A 26,278-nucleotide genomic window follows, 5' to 3' on the forward strand; every position below is an offset into this window, starting at 1 on the left:
TCCTGTTGTCCAACAGACCCTTTAGAACACACAGGAGGTACTTCCAACGTTCATGTCCTGACCTCCACTTCCCGGTACCACCTATACAACAGTGGGTGGAAACTGGAGTAGAAGACGTGGGCAGAACCATTTTATGCCACTCAGTGTTTAGAATGACCAGGAATCTACAGAAGTGATGAAGAAGGGGAAGCTAGAGCTGAAAAGGACACATCATGAAGATTTCTCTCTCCATCTACAAATCCCAACTTATTTCCCTTTTTGCCTGGATCTGAATTCGTGTCACTCACACAGGAATCTTCCAAGACACAGTCTTCACAGGAAGGAACAAAACCCAGAGTGGGGTTTGGAAATCTGGAAGGATTTATTTTCACCCAAGAAGACAAGGTGTCTGTAATTCTCTAACATTACATCCCTGTACAGTTGCTGCTGAGTGTGGGTCAGGCATCCCCACTCCTCCTCAGAGAATTCTATGGCCACATCCCTGAAGGTCAGCTGTCCCTGCAATAAATACCACAGTCACCATGTGGCCACTGGCAGAGTCCATGATGGTCCCCAAGATGATCGGAATTAATGTCACCAGCCAGACCCAAGACCTGACCTTCTCCGGTTACCTGTTTGTACCCTCTAACCTCTGTCCCATATTTTACTTACCTTCGTGTTTCCACCTTATCTTTTACCTCATTCAAAACCCCCAGTCTCCTGCAAAAGAAATGGAAACTATCCAGCAAAAGTATGAACTGTCCGGAGGAAGAGCTTAGGCTGGCCCAATTTGAGCTTATCCCCAGAATCACACCTAAGCAGATGCACCAAGAAGTAACCCATGGAATGATCTATACAGTTCCCTTTATTTTAGTATTAAAATCTCTACCCAAAAAGGAACTCAAAGATCATGTACATAACATACAGAGAATGTACAGAAGTGGTTTCTGTTTTTCTTCTTTAAGATTTTATTTATTTGACAGAGAGATACAGCGAGAGAGGGAACACAGGCAGGGGGAGTGGGAGAGGGAGAACCAGGCTCCCCGTGGAGCAGGGAGCCCGATGTGGGTCTCGATCTCAGGACCCTGGGATCGTGACCCGAGATGAAGGCAGATGCTTAATGACTGAGCCCCCCAGAGTCCTGAGAAGATTTTTTCTTGAGACTCTTGTGTCACCTTTTGCCCAGCTCTACACAAGACCAGACTCCACTTTCTGAACATCCACCCTAACCCCAAGTAACAGGAAATCTGTCCCCCTTGCTCTGTCAGTGTCTTATTTGGAACTTATTCCCTGTGATGCACCCCGCCTTTTTTTTTTTTTTTTTTTAAGGCAAATCAAGTTTCCATTGTGTGACCACCATCACCCCATCCCTGTGTACTTTCTGTGACTCACCAAGAAATGAACTCATGTTAGTCCCATTTTATTAGGACAACTTGCTCTGCCTTCAGAGACTATTCTCTTTTGTATAGGAAGATAATTATTAACCCAGTAACAGGCACTAATGTATTCTCTGGCTTTGAGGTAAGAGAATGACACAGGATCCACAAAATCAGTATAAATACTGTGTGTTCATCCAAAATAACCTGTTAAACAAAGGCATCAACGCAAGCATACACATTTTTTATACCGTGTTAACATCATAGAGTGTAAGTAGTGTCTGCTTCTTAGGTGGGATGTTTTAGTGGGTTACAAATGTACTTATTAAATTCTAAGAGGGCAGGGGAGATCTTACATACATGTAAATTCTGTTCTGGAGGACTGGGTTGGAATGCGAGTCTGCATTTCTAAGAGAGCAATAGCCCAACCGCCAAGGGATACATTTTGGAATAACAAAGAGGGAGAACTCCAAGGAGGAATTCTTGGAGGACATGGAACAGAAATGTGTGTTTGTTTGTTTAAACTGGTTTTCATTTTTTTTTTTTTTTAATTTGAGAGAGACAGTGCACTCACACAAGAAATAACAAGGCTGGGGGGTAGAATAGAGGGCCAGTAGCAAAGGGAGAGAGATAAGCAGACTCCCACCTGAGCAGGGAACCCAACACAGGGCTCCATCCCAGGACTTGTGGCACCATGACCCAAGCCAAAGTCGGACAGTTCACCGACTGAGCCACCCAAGCATGCCTGAGTGGGTTTTATACCAATTATAGATTCTACTGGCAAAGCAAGAAAGACAACAATCCTTTCTCACCATTTCCTAGTTTCTAGAGAGCTTCTAACACTTGTTCATAAATTAAGGGGAAATGGTTAATAACCATCTCAGAGAATAAATAAATTATTCTATTTTTATAGGAATATTTTGTCAAACACCTAGTGACATGGAAAGGATCAAGTCTTCACCAAGGTGTTCTGACTTAGAGTCACTCTAAAATGACAGAGAGGTCATTATGCAGAGATACCCTAAAGCGGTGTTCATAGCAGGGGTCAAACCTGAGAAGAATGAGGGAAACAAGAACTGATTCACCCAGCACTGATCTGCCATTGTACATTCAAGGACACACCCAGAGATTTAGAAAGTGGTTACACCCAAAGGAAAAGTGACAGAATAGAAACTTGTCATGACGACTACTTTAAGAAACATTTTCAATGATACGATACATAAATCTTTTTGCCCATGATGATTTTTGTCTTCTATTCACAATGTCAACACAAACACACAGAATGACAGAAAGGGAACAGCTCTTATTTCTGAGTCTACTAGGATGAGGGATAGAAGCAAAAAAATGTTCACCTGGAGCCCAGAAGTCTGACCTATGGTCTCTATGGTCTCTATGGATGGTTCTAGAACCATCATATAAGGGCAAACTGCTGCATTCCGGTTAGATCTTGTGACTGCCTACAGTTAATACAGCTACAATTAATACAGAACTCATTAGCACCAGAGAAATCTTGCAAAAGTAGTACAAGCACATTCAAAGAAACAGCAATGATCTTATACTCCCTGCACACCCCCATGAACACTAAGCAGAGAACCACCAGGTTCAACACCACCTGGCCAGAAATCAAGAGCACAATGCTTAACCCACCAAGCCACTCAGTTGCCCCTGTTTTTCACATTTTAAGGAGCAAGACTCACTCCCTGGGATTAACCTGCGAAATCTCTGAGTGATTCTGGATCTCTTATCCATCCTGTTTATTTATGCATTTTCTTAACCCTGGGATGCACAGAGCTGATAAAGCATTCCCATGGGACATAAATGAAAATGCTTTCCTCCGCTGATGTCCCAAGGAAATATTTTCAATACTTACCGGACTTTACTTAATTCAAAGTGACAACGGTTGATGGCCTATTGAAACGCAGGTTCTAAGAAGGCAGAGGAGGATCTGGGATACCGGGGAGAAGGGTTCTAAAGACCTAACTTTGAGTATTATTTCTGAAAAGGTTTTAAAAATAGGTACAAATATAAGGAAGAAACATCAGAGCTACAGAAATCAAGATCCGCAATTTCTGAACAAGAGGAATTTCCCGAGAAAAGGATGATGTGACCTGTGAACTGGGACTCATGACTTACGGAGCACCCAGCCATTCCTGCTCTCGCGTCGCCCTCTAGACTTCTTTCTCACAAGGTTTATGCGGAGAAATCACAGCTGTGTCACAGGAACTGCTTTTAACATCTCTGGGTGACTATTCACCCAAAAATGGCTCAGCTACAGGCAGGATCCTAAAATGCAGAAAAGGCCCAAATTCCTAGCCTTTGTGGCAGGAGCTAATCAGAAACCGTGAGCTCCTGCTGGAAGAGCAATCCTTGCCTTTTCCTTCTCTGCTTTCAGGGAGGTCTCCCCTCCCACAGATGCCCACAAATTCGGCTTCAGTGTAGGAACCCTGTTCTCTAGGGACCTGACCCTGCAGACTCACGGAGCAGAGACCCTCTTACCCCTCCAGGAGCCAAAGACCGCTCTCCACTCATAAAATAAGCCAAAGCCCTCTTGCTCACCGCTGGCCTCACTGAGAATCACCTGGAGCCTGTAATTAACACAACAATGATGTCTCCACCCAAACCAACAGACAGACTCTGAGGGGGAGGCCAACAGATCAGATCCTTTTGAATCGTCCAACCTCATCCTAGAGGGAAGCATCTGGGAGGACACCATGCAAAGCAGGGGAACCAAGGCTGGGGCTGGGAGCACAGTTCGAGCCCTGTTTTCTCCAGACTAGAGTTTCTGGAGATTGCCTCCTTCTCCCCTATCCGCTACAAGAGGGAGACACATGACAGACGAAACTTTCCCATATAAATGCAAATGTCTCGTTCAAAGTAAACACAGGATTTCAGAGTTTTGTTTTTCCTTTATCCTCTGTTTATTTAAAATACCAGTCTAAAATAATCTTGAGACCAAGGAAACACCTTTTAGGGGACAAATTGCTCCCCTTCCATAGGTAAATGTTTATTTTCATAACCACCTGCCACACAATTTTCCAAAGTGAAAAGTGTTTTTACCCTCCAATCAGCAATATGAGAATTCTTTTTTTTTTTTTTTTTTTTTTTTTATGACAGATTCCAAGTAGGCAGAGCAGCAGGCAGAGAGAGAGGAGGAAGCAGGCTTCCCATTGAGCAGAGAGTCTGATGCAGGGCTCGATCCCAGAACTCTGGGATCATGACCTGAGCTGAAGGCAGAGGCTTCACCCACTGAGCCACCCAGGCGCCCCAATATGAGAACTCTAATTCTCAGCATTCTCACTGAAATATGGGGTATACATTCTATTTTATGCATTCTAGAAAATATTGACTACTTTCTCAACTGTAAAATAGGAAAAGGTCTTACTACAGTTGTCCTGGTGCCTAAAAAGGAAACCACTTAAAAATATCAAGTTGGGGGTGCCTGAGTGGCTCAGTGGGTGAAGCCACTGCCTTTAGCTCAGGTCATGATCCCAGGGTCCTGGGATCGAGTCCTGCATCGGGCTCTCTGCTCAGCAGGGAGCCTGCTTCCTGCTCGCTCTCTCTCTCTGCCTCTCTGCCTACTTGTGATCTCTCTCTGTCAAATAAATAAATACATTCTTAAAAAAAAAAAATCAAGTTGAAGAAAAATCCAAATGGCTGCTTTAATGTTTCAGTGAGACTCCAGTACAAGCTAAGCAACTTATTTTCCCTCTCTTCGGTAAACCTCCCTCTGCTCATCTCATCCCCTCATTTCGGGAACCTGGTTCCACCCTGACAGCATGGTCAATGGGGCTGGCAGCACAGATACAATCCCTCTGGAAATTGGCCATTACCCAGCATCTCCCTACAAAAACTCGGCCCCTTCCTCTGGGTGGGCTGCAGTTTTTTCATGGCTCCAACCTGCTGAGGCCTCCTTGGCTGGCAAAACTATGGCTGAAGCTATGGCTTCCCTTGATCCCCAGCTCTGTCTGCACATCCTGTTCTGGGGCTCGTTAGGTCCCCCCCAAAAATGGGTATCTGATTAAAGGAGCGAGACTGACATAAAGCAAAGGTCAAGCAAAGCTTTATTCCACACCAAACATCAAGAATCAGACTGAACGTTCGGGGACGCACCTCTTATAAGAGAGGGCGACCTTTCTGTTTCACAGACTATATTTTAAGGGCAAAGGCCATGCGGTTGGGCCTGGCCATGCACAGGTGGCTAATGAAACTGTATCACACACAGAAAGCTTCACAGACATGCTAGGTGACCAATTGAATGACAATTTAGCCTAGTAGACATTTGAACCAGCCTATCACCTTGGTCAGAACTGGGTAGGGCCCATACTCCTTGGTAACTAGGAAGACAGTATGCATCCGCCCACTGATCAGATGTCTCCACCTGGCCTGGCCCACACTTGTATTTGAGCTTTGTTACCTGGGGCTGGTTTCTGGGACTTGTTTTTAAGTACATCCCCTGGGGGAAGGGGAGCAGGGACAGTTTAAGGGTTAAACAACAAGGTTATTAGGTAATTCTTTAACCTTAATGAAAGCCTCTTGCTAAATAGGTCCATACAGGCTGAAGTGTGGAGGTCAGTTCATACAACAGAATGAATGTGAGGAGAGGAAAATTTGTTTTCCTCACTCCATTCTCCATTCCTTGGTTTGTCGAATACTTAAAATGAGGTAAGACAGATTCATGAGAAGAAAAAAAAAATTTCTTAATTATGAGAGCCTGAAAAACACGAGGCTCAAAGACAGGCAATGGAAGCTTGCATGCCACAGTAACTTAAAAAAAAGGAGGGAGGGGCGCCTGGGTGGTTCAGTGGGTTAAGCCGCTGCCTTCGGCTCAGGTCGTGATCTCAGGGTCCTGGGATCGAGTCCCGCATTGGGCTCTCTGCTCAGCAGGGAGCCTGCTTCCCTCTCTCTCTCTCTCTGCCTGCCTCTCCATCTACTTGTGATTTCTCTCTGTCAAATAAATAAATAAAAATCTTAAAAAAAAAAAAAAAAAAGGAGGGAGGGATTTAGAATTGCAAACAGGAGTCATAAAGTAACAGGAGAATGCAAAGATGAAATCGACTTTGAATAATGCTTTGCCCCTCCAGGTAGACAACTCTTGAGGATGTAAAAAGTTAATCTTTGGTGTCAACAGTCTTCCTGATCGAGGTCCTCCATCTAATCGATTCTTAGTATGTATCACAGACAAAGAAGGTAATTTGTACCTCCTATTTCTGCATACTTGGTACTTTTGGCACCTTCAAGAAGCAGGGCAGAGAGGAGAACCCAGAAGAGCCCGGGGGCGGAAGTTGGGACTCCTTAGCTCCCTAGGTCGGCCATCTTGGAACACAGGTTTTCCTTGTCACTACAGGAGTTTTCATCCTCAGTTTACACATGTCCTAGTGATTTACAAGAAGAAGCTTACTTATCATATCTATAGCCTAACTTCCAGAGACCCATTATCTCATTTTCCTGAGGGCCTAACATCACCGTCCCCTCCACAAAATTGACGGAGACTGAGGCAGAAGGAAAGGTATGTAAAATTAAATTTCTTTTAAACCTGAAACCAAATCAAAATGATGTGTGATAGAAAAATACAACAGTCCTCCAGGAAGTTGGTGACTGTCTTCATATCTGTAGCTCACTGGAGGGAAAAACAGCCTTTGCTTGACAATAACTAGGTCCCCATTCTCAAGAGTCTTCTTTCCCGTATGACAGTCCTTCTGGACACCCCTTTTGTCCTCAACTCCCCAGCTCCCAATTATATAATCAGTGACACATCAGGAAAATGAGCAGCTCTTTCTGCCTAGGGGTCCTGTCCCAGTGCTTTAAGAAACCACTGATTTACACCAAAGACATCTCAATAATTCTTTCTTGGTCATCAGCTCCAGATTCCACCCCACTGAACCTCACCTATATTCCAAAACTCCGTCAAGTTCTATATTGCTTATTGGTGGATGGACAGAGTCATGAGAGCCTATAAAAACGTAGCAACCAGCACTTATCAGCACTTGCTAGATCTTTATCCTAACTATGCAAGCTGTTAAGTCAGCCTTCTGAGCTAAAAGTGAGTGTTTTTGTTTCTATGTCTCATCTTTTCACGAAGTAACAATTTTCTGTCCTTAAGTTTTCTCTAGATTCCACTTCATTTGCACATAGTATTAGTTTCAGCAGGAGAATTTCTATTCTCCACTTACATACAACACCCAGCAGTCATCACGGTGTGCTACTTAACTCATCACCCATTGCATCCACCCCTCCCACCCACTCCCTATCCAACCACCCTTAGGTTGTTCTCAACAGTTAAGAGTCTGTCCTGTGGGGGCACCCGGGTGGCTCAGTCATTGAGCATCTGCCCTCAGCTCAGGTCATTATTCCAGGGTCCTGGGATCAAGCCCCACATTGGGCTCCCTGCTCAGTGGCAAGGCTACTGCTCCCTCTCCCCCTGCTTGTGTTCCCTTTCAAATAAAATTTGCTTTTTAAAAAGATGTTATCTATTTATTTATTTATTTATTTATTTATTTATTTATTTATTTGACAGGGAGAGGTCACAAGTAGGCAGGGAGGCAGGCAGGGAGAGAAGGGTACGGAAAAAGCGAAATCCTTCTTGAATATGGTGCTTTCAGTTTGCAGTGTAGAGAAATAAGGCATCTGACTGGGAAGATCTCACTGTTAATAAAATGGCATGTGATGAAACCAAAGAAATTTGTTACTTGAATTGTATCGTAACCTCATTTTGGTGAGGACTAGTCCTCTTCTGGTTATAAGTCAGACTCTGAGAAGGTGTGTGATCCTGCTTCTCTTTGTGTACCTGAAGTTGTCTTGTGGCCAGCAATGGAAATCAGTGCTTCTGATCTGCATCCCTTCTTGAAACACTTGGGCTGGACTGTTACAGGCAGAAATGCTCACTGCTGAATGGCTACTCCAACAAATCCGAGCCATGGAAAGAGGCAGAGCCTAGAACTACACTTACTATCATGCTGAGGAAAGAGAAGAAGGTACCACACAGCAGTGAAGCAGCTTTCCTGAAGGATCACCCAACCACACTGGATCTGACCTTGACTGGGGTGATCTACATAGGAAACAAGGGAGCAATCACAGCACATACCTGATCTGGCCTATTGCACTATCCAGAAGGCTTCTTCATCTCAAACATCTATTCTACTGTGTGACATCCTAAAGCTGCCCACATGATTGCATCCTCCAACAACCTCCTCCATCCCTTGTCACGGATCTGGGCAGGGATAGTACAGTAATCACTGACTCCCAACAGTACTAGTCCTCAGGAAGACACAGGAGGTCAATCAAATCGACAAGATACAAGAGGACTCCCCTACTCCTGAGAAACCTGCATTTTCCATTTCTTTTCCCCATTACATGTATTCATCAGATGACACCAGCAAGAGTTGCCTGTGTCTTTGCAGTGACAAAAAGGAGCCACCTCCAGGTCCCTCCCCACATGGGAAAGAGTTCCTCACATTTCCTTTCAACAGGTCTTGTCTTTCTCTTGAATGATGGTACCTTCCTCAAATTTTACTTAGATTCACATCCCACATCATTCATATTTTAATTAATACCCATTGGCTTTCCATCTGTCTAATCTCAATGAAGCATTTTCTGAGGACACTCTCTCCATAGGACAGGCAAGAAAGAATGGTTGTGGTGCCTACGTAGCTGGAAAGAAAAATGAGGGAAATACAACTGAAGATCTGGAGATAACTTCTACATCTAGGGAGTCACTAGGGAAACTCAGGACACTTCTCCTCCTCTACATGCTAATTCTTCACCTTGAATATTTTCTGTCTCTTCCCTGGGCTACCACAGGACTCCTATTGGGATAGATTTCTCTTTCTTATGGAGTATCTATGACACACACAGCATGGTCATATGCACATGTGTACCTCATAGACACATCAAAATACCACTCAGTGTAAGACATGGGGCACATGCTTTCATCTGGGGCCATGGTGCCATGCTAGAGAGTCCCAAGTCTGAGTCCCAAGTCTAAGTCCAGAATATGCCATTCCGACTAAAACAGATTTAGGGAAGGTCTGGGGGAGGGAGAGTCTTATCTATGGGTCATGGGAGGGAAGGCATTGCAAGAAATAGAGATGGGGGCGCCTAGGTGATTCAGTGGGTTAAAGCCTCTGGCTTCAGCTCAGGTCATGATCCCAGGGTCCTGGAATGGAGCCCTGCATCGGACTCTCTGCTCAGCAGGGAGACTGCTTCCCCCTCTCTCTCTGCCTGGCCCTCTGTCTACTTATGATCTCTTTGTGTCAAATAAATGAATAAAATCTTTAAAAAAAAAAAAAGAAGGAAATCTTTTTTTTTTTTTTTTAAAGATTTTATTTGTTTGACAGACAGATCACAAGTAGGCAGAGAGGCAGGCGGAGAGAGAGGGAAGCAGGCTCCCCGCTGAGCAGAGAGTCCGATGCAGGGCTTGATCCCAGGACCCTGGGATCATGACCTGAGCCGAAGGCAGAGGCTTTAACCCACTGAGCCACCCAGGCGCCCCGAAGGAAATCATTTTGAAAGCTTTCTTATTCCTCACCTTTCCCCAAACCCATAGTGTAAAACCAGCTACCCCTTAGGACCCTGGTGGCAGCAACTGCCCTTCCCGTCCCCATGCTTTAATAAACCAACATTTTGCACCAAAGATGCCTCAGGAATTTTTTTTTTTTTTTGGTCATCAGCTCCAGACCCCACCCCACTGAAGCTCACCTATATTCCAAAACTATGGCAGACAGAGCCAGAGCGGGGGATTGTATTGAACATGGCACTGAGTACAGACAGGATGTTCCCACAATGCACTGCAGCAGCTTCCCTGAATGGTCCCCTATTTACAGTGGCTCAAATCTTGATTGGGCTTTTATCCCTGGGAGAGCAGTGCTTGAGTTCAACCACAGCACACACCTTGCTGATCCTGCCTACCCCAGTGTCCAGAAGGCTTCTTCACCACCAACAGCTACTCTACCATGTGACTTTTGAAAGCTATGCCCACATGAGTGCATCACCAATACCCCTCTTTAGTTTTAGTAAATGGAGAAAAATATTGTTCTGAACACCTATTTCATGGCAACTTACATCAATGCTATAAGCCTAAGCAGTGTCTCCATTTAGATTTTCTTCGTTCATGTTGTGTATTACACAGTTCTCATCTTCCAAGGAAAATTTGGGATGCGTGAGTCCCCCGGGTGCAGCAGGGCATCGGATGCCGTTGACGGAGCAAAAATCAGGCTCACGGAATCATACACCCAGTACGAGTTAAGTCAATCTCCAGAAGTGAAATGAGAATAAAATACATTAATATTTGTTGGTCACAAACCTCAAAAAAGGCACAATATAACAAAATGCACATCGAAACTAATTGTACCCTTGTAAAAACTCCCCCACTGAATCTTTCCAATGTAACAGCATATGCATTTTCCAAGTGTTTAACTTGATCTTTTTCCTTGGACTAACAAGTACTGTCTGAATAGAGGGACTGATACACTCCTTTTACTTGATATCTGTGACATTTATTGTCATTAGATGTTCAGAGAGTTTTCTAATTATTTGTATGAATCAATTTACCTTCTTTAGCACTTTCTGTGTTTGCGAACATGTAAATTAAAATGACGGTCTTTCCACAATCATCATGTTTCTAGGATTTAAATCTAGAGTCCATTTTGGGACATTGAGTATAGACTGAATTCCAGTTAAAGGTCTCACCACATTCATCACATTTTACCATGTTGCTCCCATATGATAACTACGATGTTGTGAGTTTCAGGGAGAGAGAGGGTGGACTTCTTTACATGTGTATAGTTATTCTCTAGTTATATCGGATGCAAGGTCTGTGATGTAAGGGTTTTACAATCCTTAGTCCTAGTCTTTACATTTTTAAAGTTTCTTGCCAGTATGACTTCTATGATGGTTACTCAAGTGTGAGCGCTGGTAAAAGGCCTTGCCACATTCTTCGCATTTGTAATGTTTCTCTCCAGTATGAGTTCTGTGATGCTTAAGAAGGTTTGATTGCAATGAAAAGGCCTTGCCACATTCCTTACATTTATAAGGTTTCTCTCCAGTATGAATTCTGTGATGCTGATCAAGGTGTGAGCGCTTGTTAAAGGCTTTGCCACATTCTTGGCATTGGTAAGGACTCTCTCCAGTATGAATTTGGTGATGTTGAGTAAGGTGTGAAGGCCGGGTAAAGGCCTTCCCGCATTCTTGACATTGGTAAGGCTTCTCGGCAGTATGAATTCGGTGATGTTGAGTAAGGGCTGAAGTTTGGCTAAAGGCCTTACCACATTCCTTACATTTGTAAGGTTTCTCTCCAGTATGAATTCTGTGATGCACAGTAAGCAATGAGCTCCGGTGAAAGGCCTTGCCACATTCTTGACATTGGTAAGGTTTCTCTCCAGTATGAATTATGTGATGTTGGCTAAGCCCGGAGCTCCGGTGAAAGGCCTTGCCACATTCTTGACATTGGTAAGTTTTCTCTCCAGTATGAACTCGGTGATGTCGAGTAACGTCTGAACGCCACTTAAAGGCCTTGCCACATACGTCACATTGGTAAGGTTTCTCTCCAGTATGAGCTCGGTGATGCTGAGTAAGGTCGCAGCGCCACTTAAAGGTCTTGCCGCATACTTCACATTGGTAACGTTTCTCTCCAGTATGAGTTTGGTGACTTCCAGGAAGGGTGGAGGGCAATGTAGACGCTTTCACACTCTTTGCCCATTTGTACTGTTTCACTCCAGTATGGATTGGCTTATGTCCCTTTACTGATGAAGGGTCCTTAAAAGTTTTACCACATTCCTTGCATTTAGATATTTTGCATATTTGCAGGAACTGAGATAATGTCGAGTGCCAGTGAAAGGATTTACAACATTCCTTAGAAATACAAGTTTTCTTGCCCCTAGGAATTATCTTGTTTCTATTTGGTCTTGATGACTGACTAAACATGGTCCCTGGTTTATTAGATGTGAAAGGGCTTTTTCCCTCATGAATTCTCTGATGATCAGCAACACTGGAGGACTGGTTATGAGCTTTCCCACATTCATTATCCTTGTGAGGACTGTCTCCTGAAAGGAATATACATACTGAGGTTAGAGCTTGGATGAAAGCCTTCCCCACATTTATCACATTCATAATGGTTCTTCACAAACCTAGTCCTGACACATTTGTGAGCATGGGAGCCCTGGTTCAATGTTTTCTCAGACTCAGTGCACTGAGCAACTCTGTCTCTAGTGAGAAGCCTCTCGTCATACCGTCGGTTCAACTCCTCGGTGAAGCCCCTATCCAATGGATCCCACTGAGCACTTGGTTTTTCATTTCTGAATCTCTGATTTAAGGTCAGGACAGTCCTATCTTCCAAATGGCTCAAATCATTATTCTCAGCATGGACTAGGTTACTCTCCAGATGTGTCAAATGGTCTGTCACAAATCACTATGATGGAATATCTGACTGGAGCTTGTGCTGACAGAAACATACTGCCCTGCAGAAACAGTTGACTTCAAAATGGAAGATTTCCACAGACATTTATATCCTTCACCATTTGGGGCAGTGAGATTCTCATGAAAGGCAGTTGACCTGGATTGGATTTGTCTTCTCTGAAATCTTTGATGCCCGTCACTCTCCCCATCATTGTCCCAGTCTCTATGTAAGTGTAAAATCTCAACAGCACTATGTTTTTATCTGTGCATTGATGGGTTTTGGAAAGAACCTTGTATGCTCTGCTTTAGCAGGAAACTCTGAGTGTCATGTGAAGATACAGCTGAAAGATACCAAATAATAGTAAAATCATTGCACTTACTACATTCGGAAGAATATACTGAGGACTTCTAATACAGAGGCATCAAGTCAATCAGACAAAGTCAGAAAGATGGCTGAGAAGGAGTCATCAGGACTTCATTTCTCCATGGACACACAATATGGCACACAACGTACTGAGCACAGAGTCTAATAGACAATTCTGTGATATCATCATGGTGTAGGACAGATCAATTTCCTGTATCTCTAACAATCAGGAAAAGGGTCACATGAGCTCAAAATTAGGAGAACGGTGGATATTGAAACAGAAAACTGAAATGAACCAACTATAGTAAAGTAAAGATAGGAATGTATCAACCACAGGAAGAGTTGTTTGTCAGAAAGATCAACAACATTGATAGCCCATGAACTAAATATAGAATAAAGAAAAGTGCAACTAAAACGAGATGTGAAAAGGCAAAAGGAGAGCTTAACTGACTATAGGAATCAAATAAGAGGCAACAATGGATAATCAGGGAACACAAACTCACACCAAAAGATGAGTATGAATGTAAAAAAAAAAAGTATGAACAATTTAGACTCTAGCATTCAGAAGACAAACAAACAAGCAAACAAACCAAAACTGATCTATAACCACAAACCAGAAGGAAAGAGGAATAAAAGAAAAAAATCCAACAAACAAAAATTGTGTGCCAAATGAATTCACTGGATATTCAAACAGACACTGAGAAAGGACTGCAAATCTCCTCAAACATTTCCAAGGAGTGACAATCAGAGAACTAGCAGAACACTCTCTCTGTGATACCAGCCTTACCAGCTCTTGAAAGTCAGACGAAGACACTACAAACAACAAAGTTTACAAACTACTGCCTATGATGAATATTCACTCATAGCCCACAATAAATAGCAATCTCAATCAACAGCACATTTTCCCTTTTTACAAGATCATCAAGTGGGAATCGGATCTGGAATTAAGGGTGCTCCAACATACAGAAAACGATAATTTCAAGACTCCACATTAACAAAACAAAGGGCAAAAATGACATGATCATATTAAGGGAGACAATACAAATATGGGAGTATGGACAACATGTCATGCTAAAAACACTCAAGCTAGAGAACGAAGGAAACCCCAACCTAATGAATGCTGCAGATGTATGAAAAGCTGAAACCTATTCAGTAGGGACAGTCTGCAAGCTTCTCTATGATCAGCAGATAATGAATTGACCCCACCACTGCCTTTGAGTCGAGTACTGGATTCTCTATTCAGAACAATTATGCAACCATAAATATAGTAAAGGAATCTAAACTAAACAAGAAATAGTAAAAACTATCTCTGTTCACACATGGCATGATTACAGAAATCCGTAAAAATCATCTTAATTTTTTTACTGTTTTTGGTTATTATTTGTTTATTTCTGCCAGTTTCCTGAGTACACTTTGTTTTTCATTTTTGTTATGTTATACAATACAGGTAACAAAAATGTTGGAACAAGCAACTTAATTTCTACCAGAAGAACTATAAAAAGAAACAATTAGATGAAAGTGAGTAGAGAGGAATGCCTGGGTGGCTCAATGGGTTAAGACTCTGACTTCAGCTCAGGTCATGATCCCTGGGTCCTGGGATCGAGTCCCCCATTAGGCTCTCTACTCAGCAGGGAGCATGCTTCCCCCTCCCCCCCCGCCTACTTATGATCTCTCTGTCAGATAAATAAAATATTTTTTAAAAGAAACTTAGTATAGGAATGAAAACTACAAAGAAAAATCTGAAATAAATAGATAGCACATTAATACTAACAGAACACCGAAAGTAATGCCCATTTTGATCAAAAATAAAAGTGGTAAAACTCTAAATCCCATGAACTACTATATAATAACAAATATGGGGCGCCTCTGCCTTCAGCTCAGGTCAAGGATCCCATGGTCATGGGATGGAGTCCCCATATGGGGATCCAGACCTGTTCAGGCTCCAAGATCAGCAGGAAACCTGTTTTTCCATCTCCCATTCCCCGTACCTATGTTCCCTCTCCTGCTATGACTCTGTCAAATAAACAAAATATTTTTATGTCTTTTAAAGATTTTATTTATTTATTTAACAGAGATCACAAGTAGGCAGTGAGGCAGGCAGAGAAAGGGGGAAGCATGCTCCCTGCCGAGTAGAGAGCCCAATGTGGAACTCGAACCCAGGACCCAGGGATCATGACCTGAGCTGAAGGCAGATGCTTTAACCCACTGAGCCACCCAGGCAACCAAAATAAACAAAATCATAAAAAAAAACAAAAACATTAGGGTAATTTAGAACAAAAAAAAAATAATGCCTAAAAAAGACAAATTATTAAGAATGAATTACTAACCTTGAACCAAAGAATTTGGAAATCATCTTAGACCAGTAAGAAGCATGAAGGTTGAATTTAGAATACTCTCCAAGCACAGAAAAGCCCTAGACCTGGGAATCTTACTACTTTTGATGGTGTCAGTGAGCTCCCTAAATAAATCGTGTGCTAGGGGAACCTGGGTGGCTCAGTGGGTTAAGCCTCTCTGACTTTTGGCTCAGCTCATGATCCCAAGGTCCTGGGATTGAGCCCTGCATAGTGCTCTCTGCCAGCGGGGAGCCTGCTTTCCCACCTCTCTCTCTGCCAGCCTCTCTGCCTGCTTGTGATCAGTCTGTCAAATAAAGAAATATATATATATATACATTTTTTTAAATCCCATGTTGCATGATTCTTTTCCCTCCTTTGGTTCTGATTCAGTATTTCCCTTCATTTTGCCTTTTATGTGACAAAGTCATTCTTCTGTTTCTTCCAGCCTTCTCTTAACATCAAGCCTATTTCTAATCTAGCTTATTGCATTGTTCACCTTAGTTTGATTTTTAAAAAGATATATACTGGGGGATGGGGGCCGTAAGAGTTTGGGTGGGAGCTAGAGAGAGAGGAAATCACATGTATGCATCACACTGAGTGCAGAGGCAGACTTGAGCCTGGATTCCAGGACCATGTAACCAATAGCCTGGGGCTTAACAGAGTAAACCACCCAGACAACCAACTTTTTTTTTTTTTAACTTTTATCCCTGTAGTCAAGTTCTCACTATTTTCTCAACTCCTTGAGTATCATTATGATTGCTGCCTTAAATTCTCCATCAAGCTCCTTACTACTGTTTCCATGCTTCTCTGGCCCTGGCCTTACCTTCTGGGTTTGGGATAAATCCTTTCATCTTGGCTTTTGTCTAACTCTCTAACTTCTTCTGTCCATTAGAAAACTCAACAATGTCTCCTTTGTATCCTTCAGGCTAGGGGTCTGCTGGGGCTCTCCTTGCCTGCTACGGGCAGTGTTTGGTCCCTGGCCTGAATGCCGCCAGTTTGAACTAGGTGAGCTCTGCTCTGCTTGTGAAAGAAGACTGGACATCAACTCCACCAGGACTGTCGCCCTGCAGAATCTCTGCTCAGGAGATGTGAGGTGAGCAGGGGCTTACCTTGCTGAGCCTGAGACAAGCCTCACTGAAAAGAACAGTCCCCTCAGATCACAGGGGGGTGGGGCCTGGTGCAAACAAAGCAGCCAGCCAGTGTCCTCACTGAATGGGGCTCTGCTTTACGCTACAAGATGGGAGAGGGAAATGGTGTCATCCAACTCCCATGTTCTGGGAGCCACAAGTCACTGAATGTTTCCTCTCAGGAATGTGCTCCTAGACTACTGAATATTCTCCTCACTGTGCACCCCAGGTATTCTTCAGATGGCTGTTTCCATGCTGTGAGCCCCCAGGTTGTTTGCTAGCATTCTCTCCAGGAGCACCCCAGTGCCATCCTAGTTCTATCCCAAATGTAATGTAATTTATGTAATGTAAATGTATCCCAAATGTAATGTAAATGTAAATGAACAAACAAGAAACACACTCATGAATATCTGTTTTGTTTTGAGTAAAGTCCATGGATAATACCAAGAATATGAAAAGCCCAAGATGACACACATTCTAAACTGTGACCAGGTGGCCTGTAACCATTTCCCAATCCTGGCAGTCGACAAAAGATTCCCAGGTCAAAGTCCAAGCATCTTATGACTTGTGACTCAGCAAACATCATAAATGTCTTCATCACACTAATTCCACTGGCCATTTGCGCACCCGCAACTGATACCGGGAGATACTGCACATGAGGTGGGTTTGAGTCATTTCTATGAGACTCTGAGCATAGGAAACCCTAGTATCGTCAAGGAACATCCAATGTATCTACCTAGTCCTTTGTCACAGAAAGAAACATCTGTTTTCCTGTACAATAAACTCATCTGTCCTCTACCCAAGAGCCAGATGTGTTCACTATATTCCCAAGCTTTTTTATACACAAACGTGTGGAATGACAAGTATTACTAAAACATCAACCAAGGAAATGCTCGCGCAGATCATGACATCACTACATGACTTCAAGGAATAGTGACAAGACTGTAGAAGGCATATATATGAATGTATGATTCGGGGCAGGTATCCACAACAGCAACAAATACATTTTCCTTCATGATCTTTTGCTGCTCACCTGGCAGTGATATACAGTCACATGTAGTGTAGATCACAAAGTCAATGTACCTGGAAGGTTTGACTTTAAGATGCTTCCAATAATTAGCCATAGGGCCACTTGTGAAGGTCTGGAAGACCCCCAAGATGCACACTGTGCCACCAGGGACACATCTCTGGCCACTCTGTCAACCTAACAAAGAAGTGTGCATCCAACGTCATGTCAGAAATCTTTCACCCAAAGGCTGTCAGTGTGGGTCAGACTACATTACAGGCAATCTCCAGTGAGTTGCCTATGCTCCCCTGTCTGGCAATAAAAGCTGTAGAACTTATCCTATCTCCAGTGAAGTAAAGAACAACAGTGGTACATCTATCAGGTTGCCATGATTGCAGGGACAGCCTGCACCACAAAGCTTATGGCAACTGCCCAGCTCCTGGAGGCATGTCTTTTATGGGAAAAGAGGAATAATCATTATCTGAGCACAGAGGCCCATGGAAGATCTTTGACATCACAACTGACATTGGGTGTGTGGTCCTGGGAGACTGCTAACACCACTAGAGGGGGAAGACATAAAGATAAAACAACAGAGAAGTCTGATATAAGATCATGGACATGAGAATCTATATCAAGACATGACTTGTGTAGGGAAGCCTGGGTGGCTCATTCAGTTAAGCTTCTGACTAAAAACTGGGTCCTGGTACAGGGCCTTAGGTAAGAGCCCTGCCTGGGGGGGTCCCTGCTCAGTGGGGAGTCTGCTTGTCTCTCTGCCTCTGGCCCTCCCCTAACTTGTATTTATTCTCTCCCTCTCTCAAATAAAGAAACAAAATCTTAAAATGATTTGTGTAGGGAAATGAAAAGCAGAATACAAATTTTAAGAATACATTTCACTTTATTAGCCAAGAGGAGAAATAAAAATAGAAAACCTCAATCACGAAAGAAACCACAGAATATGTTAATTTCTAATACATTTCTGGCTAAAATTTTAAATATAATGATGTGTTCAGAGAAACACAAGGGATTCTATCTCTGTGGTATGGTTTAAAAAAATTTTTCCTAGGATCAAGAGAAATTAAAAAAAGAATTCACTATTATCTGACACATTCCTCTGCACAGTGCATACAATGTCTGTCTCACAGTTACTGATGCTGTATCTGCTATTAATGTATTCAGTGTTCTAGAGTTTATGGGTCAGTGGTAATACTATTATCTTCTAACACAAAGAAATCACGCAGATAAAGGAAGGTATAGGGAACCTCTCACTATTGGTCAAGTCAGGGTTTGAATCTGGGTGCCCTACACAGGAACAGGAAGCACACAGTACATATGCCCTTCTAGAAGGTGACCCATGTTTGGATGGTTCCTTTTCTCTTTGACACTCAATGGTTCACCCAGCCGTCCTCACACAGAACAGCTTCCATGAATGGACACTTCAAAGTGAAAATTCCAGCCCACACCACACACAGGTAGCCAGAGTGGTTTCCTAGTTGAATACTCAGAGGTAGACACAATGGTCAGGCATCCAAGGTACAACAAAGGAAAGGCCCAACACACACCAGTCCACTATGTCTGGAGAACCAAGACTACACACCTGTGTATCTCACTACATTACACATGGACTACTACTTTTCCTGAAGAACACTACTATGAATGTGTCCCAAGATACAGGTTCTCAAGGTCTAGTCCCTACACAGCCACCTGAGATGGGGTAAGAAAGGAAAGGTTGGGGGCTGCCCCAGAGCTACTGACATGGTAATGTAAGCCTGGGCACAGCGATCCAAGATTTACAAGTGCTCCTGGTGATTCTGACCCAGGACAATTTGCACAACCTCTGCAGGAACCAAGTCACAGGTCAATCAATCCTGAGTTATCCCCGCAGAAGTCACTCTCAGAAACCCTCTGTGCTTGTGGTCATGTACTGTCTGGACACACATACACCACATGCACAACACACAACATACACAACACACATTTCCTTTATTCATTACTAAATCTGACTCCTTTTCACATGCCTGACACAGGAAACAGAGAGGGAATCAGGGCACCTGTAGAGGCAGTGTGGAGGCTACTCAGGTGAGCTCCTGCTCAAACAAGGAAGAGACAACAGAGCTGAAGGCAAAGAGAGTCAGGGATCACTCATTCTAAAGTAGTAACACCTCTCCCTGAAACTGGGAAATAACAGGAACGCAGACTTGACAAATGCCTGGGACATGTGTGACAGAACCCAGAATTGCTATTATTAGTGTTCTCCTGAAGAAAACAAGTCTATAATCCTAGGCCCTTAGACTTTTTTTTTTTTTTAATTTTCCTAAATACTACTCCAAGATCACAACACATTCAAAGAAAAAGAAAACCATGTTCCAATCAGAGGAACAAAATAAATCTCCAAAACTGGCCCTAAGTTAATACAGATCCATACATTGCAAAGAAAAAAACAAAAAACACCAAACTGAACCAAAACCAGACCAGACCAAACCAAACCAAACCAAACCAAACCAAACCAAAACAACAACAACCAACTGCAAGTATCTCAAATTATAATGATAAAAATCCACATGGAGGAAAAAGAGAAGACAACAGGTAACCAAGTGTTATCGGGAAAACAAAGCATGACCAAAATGTAAACCCAGAGAGACAAAAAGTGTAACATCCAGGAACCAGAAACTGAGAGCCCCAGAGTACAATTACTGAATTTAAAAATACACTAAGGGATCAGCAACAGACTTGGTGAAGCAGAAGAAAGAATCAGAACTCTTAAAAACACTTTTTCTAAATTCACTACTGAGGGGACCAAAGAAATAGGTGGAAAAGGAGAGTCTGAGGGACTCGTGGGACACCAACGAGTGGTCCAATATGCACATTAAGGGGACCCCATAAGGAGATGAGGGTGACCTATGTGGAAACAAGATACAATTCAAGCTTGCTAAATTCTAAGTAGCATAAGTGTCAAGACATGAACCAGTGACAAATTATAATTAACCCATCAAATATCAACGATGAAAAGAGACTTTTGAAACAGCATGGCAAATGCACTTCACTTTGTGAAGAGCTCCTAGAAAAGCAGTGTGGGATTCCCAGCAGTCCCAACAAGGATGGGGCCGGCATAATGTACTCAGCTACTAGAAGATTGAAAAATACCACCAAGAATTCTTTACCAGGCAGAACTCTTTTCCACAGATGTAGAAATGAAGACAATCCCAAGTAAAGACCCCTCTACATTTACCAGTAGACCTGTCCTACAAGAACCATTAAAGGAATACTCTCTAGATGAAATAAAAGGATTCTACCCAGAAAATGAACCAGATGGGATCCTAGAGTTCTCCACTAAACATAAGTATTTAGACAGTTATACAAACCTGTAGTGTTGGAATTATCTAGGTCACATTTATTTCTGCCACAGAATTTTGTCTTTAAAAAAGTATAAAAATCGTTCATGTACGTCATAAGCTACACAACATAAATATTAGAATTTGTGACATCGGTTAACAAAGTGGGTGCAGGGGTGGAGACAAGAAGAAGTGTTTTGTGTGCAATTCACAATATTGAGATTCAAAAGCATTGTTTTACCTCTAAGTTGTTTTAAGGAATCTCTAAGGTAAGCACAATGAAAATACTCACAGAAGACACAAAAGTTAATGAGGAAGGTACCAAGGCACATCATAGTGTAATATAATTAAAGATAAAATAAATCTTTCTTATTTATTTCCTACCAAAACATGATACACAGGTATAAGGTGTTTCAAAATTACTTTTAATTCCAGAAACTCTTTTCTCTCATGCCGAAAGAAAACAATTCACCCACAAATACATGAAATTAATTCTATGTTGATGACAACTCACCTAAACATAGTATAACATTCACTCACCACTCCCCAGGGAGAAAAATTAACAGTAGGAATCAGAGCATGTATGAATGAAACACAAACACAATCAAATACACATAATTTTATTGGCAAAAAGCATAAAGTTTATCCTTTTTTGACTTACATAGTAAGTGAGACTTTATTAAAGGTTCCAAGTACTGAGTTCTAAATGTGCTAGTTCCCCAATAACATTCTTTATGTGAGGCGGCTAGGAAACAGAGACATTGCATTATTTCACCACTGAGGAATGAACACAGAGAGGGGAAATAGAACTGCACATTGTCTCATTTTAGGGAGGTGGCTTGTTATCTGATGCAGTTACTAAATGTCAGTTTTATAAGAATAAGATTAAAGCCTTCATAACATTAGAAAGCATAAGCCAGAAAACATTAGAAATCTGTCTCCAGTATTCTTGGAATTTCTGCACCAAAACCCAGTGTGAATACAACTACCCTGACCTACTTGTCTCATGATGAAAGCCAGAACTGACAAAGGCCATACCATACAGGTCCTCAGAAACAGGATGCCTTCCCCAGGGCCCTCAAATCAATGGAGAAGCTCTCAGACTGGGGCGGGTGGGGGGCTTCCCCCTCCAAGGAGAGTCTCCTGGCCCTTCCTGTGGATGTGGCAGACCATCACTGGAGCTGAAGGAGAATCCCTATAGGATGCAAGAACTTGATAATGTGGGAGAGTAGATGTCCCTCTGGGAGCATGAGAGAAATAAAACCAGGCATGTCTCCAACTGATTTTCATTCAAGAACAGCTAGTGGCACCATAGCTTAAGGTCTATGTTCCTCCTTCAGACTTGGGCCTCCCTTCTGTCATCTGCCTCATTTATTCTCACCTACCTGGATGGAAGCCTTTGGTTTCCTTTCTCTTCATATCCCAGAGCTGCTTCTCTTGCTCCAAAAAAGTGATCAGGTCTGGCTTTGACACATTGAGACCTGTTTATGAGAGAAAAGGAAAATGAGTATCGCCAGAGATTCTAACTTTCTATCAGGATTGTGTTCAGCACAGAAGAGAGGATATTGTACAATTCTAGAAAATGATTTCCAAAAGCTGTTACCCAACAGTCCCTTTAGAACACACTGGAGGCATTTCCAATGTTCACAACCTGACCTGCACTTCCAAGCAATAGACCTTACAGTAAGAAGGGGAAATTTCAGTTTAACATGTGAGCAGCACCATTCTCTGCCACTAAGTGTTTAGAATTGCAACTCATCTACAGAAGTGGGGGTATTACCTTGAGAAGCTAAAGATGAAAAGGACACATGATGATGGCTTTTCTCAAACCCCTCCTCACTCCCCTCTCTGTCTGGATCTGAATTCCAGTTATTCAAACAGAAATGGTCCAAGAGACAATCTTCACAGGAAGCAGAAAACCCAGAGTGTGGTTTGGGGAATCTAGAAGGAGTGTTCCTCACCCAAGAAGCAGAGGTGTCCGTAGTTCTCCAACATCACATCCCTGTACAGTTGCTGCTGAGTGTGGGTCAGGTGTCCCCACTCCTCCTGAGAGTTCTATGGCCACATCCTTGAAGGTCAGCTGTCCCTGCAATAAATACCACAGTCACCAAGTGGCCATTGGCACACTTCACGATGGTCCCTAGTATGAAAGTGGGAGTTAATGTCACCAGCTAAACCCAAGACCTGACTTTCCCTGCTCCAGGACATGAATGTGGAATAAAAGAAAAAGCCAGGAGACAGAGGGCAGGACTGGTTGACAACCTCCACTCCGAGAAGTCAAACCTACCAACTACAGAGAGGTGAGAGCGCTCTTTGTCCAGTGAACACTGCTGGCATGCAGGAGAAGAACCAATGTTCCAGAAGGAATCATGAGATATTTCTGATGTGAAATCTTGGGGTGCGGGAGTGAATGATGAAGAAACAATTCCTGAGATGTCTTTGGTGTCAAAGCTGTGGTCTTCCTGATGATGCACAGGCACAAGCCCCATGCATCAGAGGCGCTGCACTGGAGTGTGAGCCAGAACTCAGTCTGCACTAAAATGGTGAGTGGCTCAGGAGTGCAGCCATCACGAAGGAAGCTGAAAGCAAGGTTCCAGGACCTTGAGGGCCCAGCTGGTGTGATGATGAGTAGTAGTAAGTGACTAGTGTAAGTGACTACTTACTACTAGTAAGTAGTAAGTGACTACTGTTGAGTGAAACCTTGGACGGAGGACCCTGAAGATCTGTATCAGTGGGGGCCATGCATGAAGAATGATGGCCAACATGCATTTGGGGGAAAGAGATAAAGAAGATTCCAAAAGGATTTTCTTATGTTAAGGAGGACTCTCAGAATCCTGGAACTCTGGTTACTGAGAAGCTAAGGTTGCTTTTCTCCTCTAATTAAACATGAACATATGTGAAGGCAGTTGTGAATTCCAGGAAGAATGTCCTACTCTCCCTACTTAGGTATTTACCAATGGCGCCAAGTGGAAGGAAATTTAATGTTATGCACACCTCTTTTGACTTGGTTTTTCTCAGAATCTACGATCAAGGGCACTTGGTTAAAGCGTCCACCTTCAGCTCAGGTCCCATTTCCAGGGACCTGGGATGGAGCTCCACATTGTTCTCCCCGCTCTGCGGGGAGTCTACTCCACCCTGTCCCCCTCCACCACTGCTCATGTGCACTCTCAGCCTCTCTCTCTCAAATAATAATTCTTAAAAAAAGAAAAAAAAGCTACAAGCAAGAGAAACTCAGACAAAGGCATTTCCAGTTGAACTGTGATGATCTCTGCGTACTGCTAAGTACATCCACGTTCCCTACAAATGACTGGGAGAGAAAATGTGAACATAGCAGGGGAGTGATCTTGCAAAGAGCAGCGAGACAATAAATCCAGTTCACACCAAGCATAGTAAAGAAAATGATCTCGGTGCCAAGGCACACCCAAGGACACACCATCACTGGTACTTTTTTTTTGTGGTCTGGAAACAGGAATTCGAAATAGGAATCTCATTATGAAAATAGAGGATATATATACAGTTCAATCACCTACAGTTTCTGTAGGAGCTGCTTTGAGGCAAGGGGACTTAAGGAAAGGCATGGAGAGCGGGCCCCAGTGACCCCCTTGCTGAACCCAGACAGGCCCATTGGGGACTCACCTCAAAGGAGCCACAGGCCCAAACTAACCAATTAACTACTGACAACCAGGGACAGTGCATATAAGAGGGAAACTTCCATGAGCCCCTTAACTCCTCACCTTCCCGCACTAAAAAGAGCCCCCACCACACTCACTGCTCCTTGCACAGAGCCTCTCTCTCCTCTGCCACCTGCCTCCTGCCTCCCACAGGATATTCTGTGAACTGCAAAGAGCGTGGTTCTGCCTCAGGTGAACTCTTCAAGCCCACGTGACTTCCTCCACCCCAATCATGGACCCGGGTTTGGGGGCCCCCACCTGACCAGCAGAGACACCACATTTAGACAACAGAGTCTCCATGTCCCCTATGAGGCAGCATAATCTTAATTACAGATTCATTTATACTTTACTGCAAGGGCCAGGGGGAGAGGGAGAGGGACAGAATCTCAAGGCGGTTCCCAGCTGAGCCTGCAGCCAAAGAAAGAGCTCATCCCAGTGATGAGGGAGCAGGAGGCTGGCAAAGGACAAAGCAAAAGCTGGCACCTTGCACCCTCTTTCCACCCGCTCCCCTCAGTAATATGTGTGACATTCCTCAGGCACCTCTGGCTGCCCTAAAAGAAAAACATATAGTTAACTTGCAGAGATCACAGTCCTGCAAGACAGGAGTCTCCCTTCGTTTACCAATGTCCTAGAGATTTACAACAAGGAAGCTATCTAACAATAGCACAATTTCCAGAGGCAAATAACTCAGTTCCTTAAGCCCTAAATAAAGTTAAATTTCTTCTAAACCCAAATCTCACCTACAAGGACACTTGATAGGAGAAATGTGAAACTTTATCTCTAGATCAAGAGCAAGTCAAGAATCTAGCAAGTCAAGAATCATTCCCAAGCATATGGCCCACTGATACACATCTAAAGGGTCTCACAAGAAGATTTTTACTACTAGTAATGAATAACATTTCTCCCTACAATAGCTAGCCCCTCAAGGTCCTGGAGACCTTGCTTCCAAAATTCCTTAGAGACTAACATCACCCCCATTACCTCACCTTCCCCCAACCACAGGTACATAACCTGCCATCCCTCACAACCCGGCGCAGCATCTCCGTCTGCCCATGGGTCCTATCCCCGTGCTCTAATAAACCACATTTTTGCACCAAAGATGTCTTAAGAATTCTTTCTTAGCCATCGGCTCCGACCCTAACCCCACTAAACCTCACCTAGGTTCAAGAACTTCATCACCAGAACCCTGAGATTGTGGCCCGGGGGGAAAATCAACAGTCTTGAGGCTTAACTGACTGAACCCCCAGGTTCCCCTCTAGTGTAATTTAACTAATGTATTTTACATAAAATACCTACTTCACATTCTAAAGAGCAAGTCTCAAGAACTCCCCCTTCCCACACTTTCTCTCAGAGAACATCTAGAGTTATTCTGGACACAAATCCATTGAGGTTATTTCTTGATTTCCTGTCCCCTGGGCTACACAGAGCTGAGAAAAGCAAGCACACGGGGCCTAAAGAAGAAAGGTTTTCCCTCACTGACCCCCCGGACCAGACCTCAGGAGCAGCACGAATCTCAGACTGAAGCCCCCCGCCCACGTGCGTCTATCACTCAGAAACTATTTTCAGTGCTTCCAGGACTTTAGCTCCCAGTGACAGCTGCTGCTATCCTATTGTAAGGCAGGTTGGAGACTTAGGAGAGAAGGCTCTGGGATACAGGGGAGAAGAGTTCTGAAGACCTGGCCTTGAGGATCATTTCTGGAAAGAT

General features: G+C 43.3%; 2 protein-coding genes and 1 long non-coding RNA gene across 4 annotated transcripts in view; all 3 read right to left on the reverse strand.

Annotated features, from left to right (window-relative positions):
* Nucleotides 1-26,278, reverse strand: part of LOC116579132 (zinc finger protein 11-like) — a 1,039,038-nt gene that overhangs the window by 890,156 nt on the left and 122,604 nt on the right.
* Nucleotides 398-26,278, reverse strand: part of LOC116579173 — a 28,067-nt gene continuing 2,186 nt past the window's right edge. For both annotated transcript variants that reach the window (XR_004281156.1, XR_004281157.1), the window contains exon 3: nt 398-498. This is a non-coding gene — a long non-coding RNA (uncharacterized LOC116579173). The remainder of the gene's footprint in view (nt 499-26,278) is intronic.
* On the reverse strand, nt 10,626-22,937 carry LOC116579149 (zinc finger protein 501-like). The gene is made up of 3 exons (XM_032324143.1): nt 22,864-22,937; nt 22,288-22,383; nt 10,626-12,391 (listed from the first exon to the last, which is right to left on the reverse strand). The coding sequence occupies exons 1-3, from the start codon at nt 22,895-22,897 to the stop codon at nt 11,211-11,213; spliced, it is 1,311 nt and encodes a 436-aa protein (XP_032180034.1). The 5' UTR covers nt 22,898-22,937; the 3' UTR covers nt 10,626-11,210.

The sequence above is a fragment of the Mustela erminea genome, chromosome 19, assembly GCF_009829155.1.
Source record: "Mustela erminea isolate mMusErm1 chromosome 19, mMusErm1.Pri, whole genome shotgun sequence".
NCBI classification, from domain to species: Eukaryota; Metazoa; Chordata; class Mammalia; order Carnivora; family Mustelidae; genus Mustela; species Mustela erminea.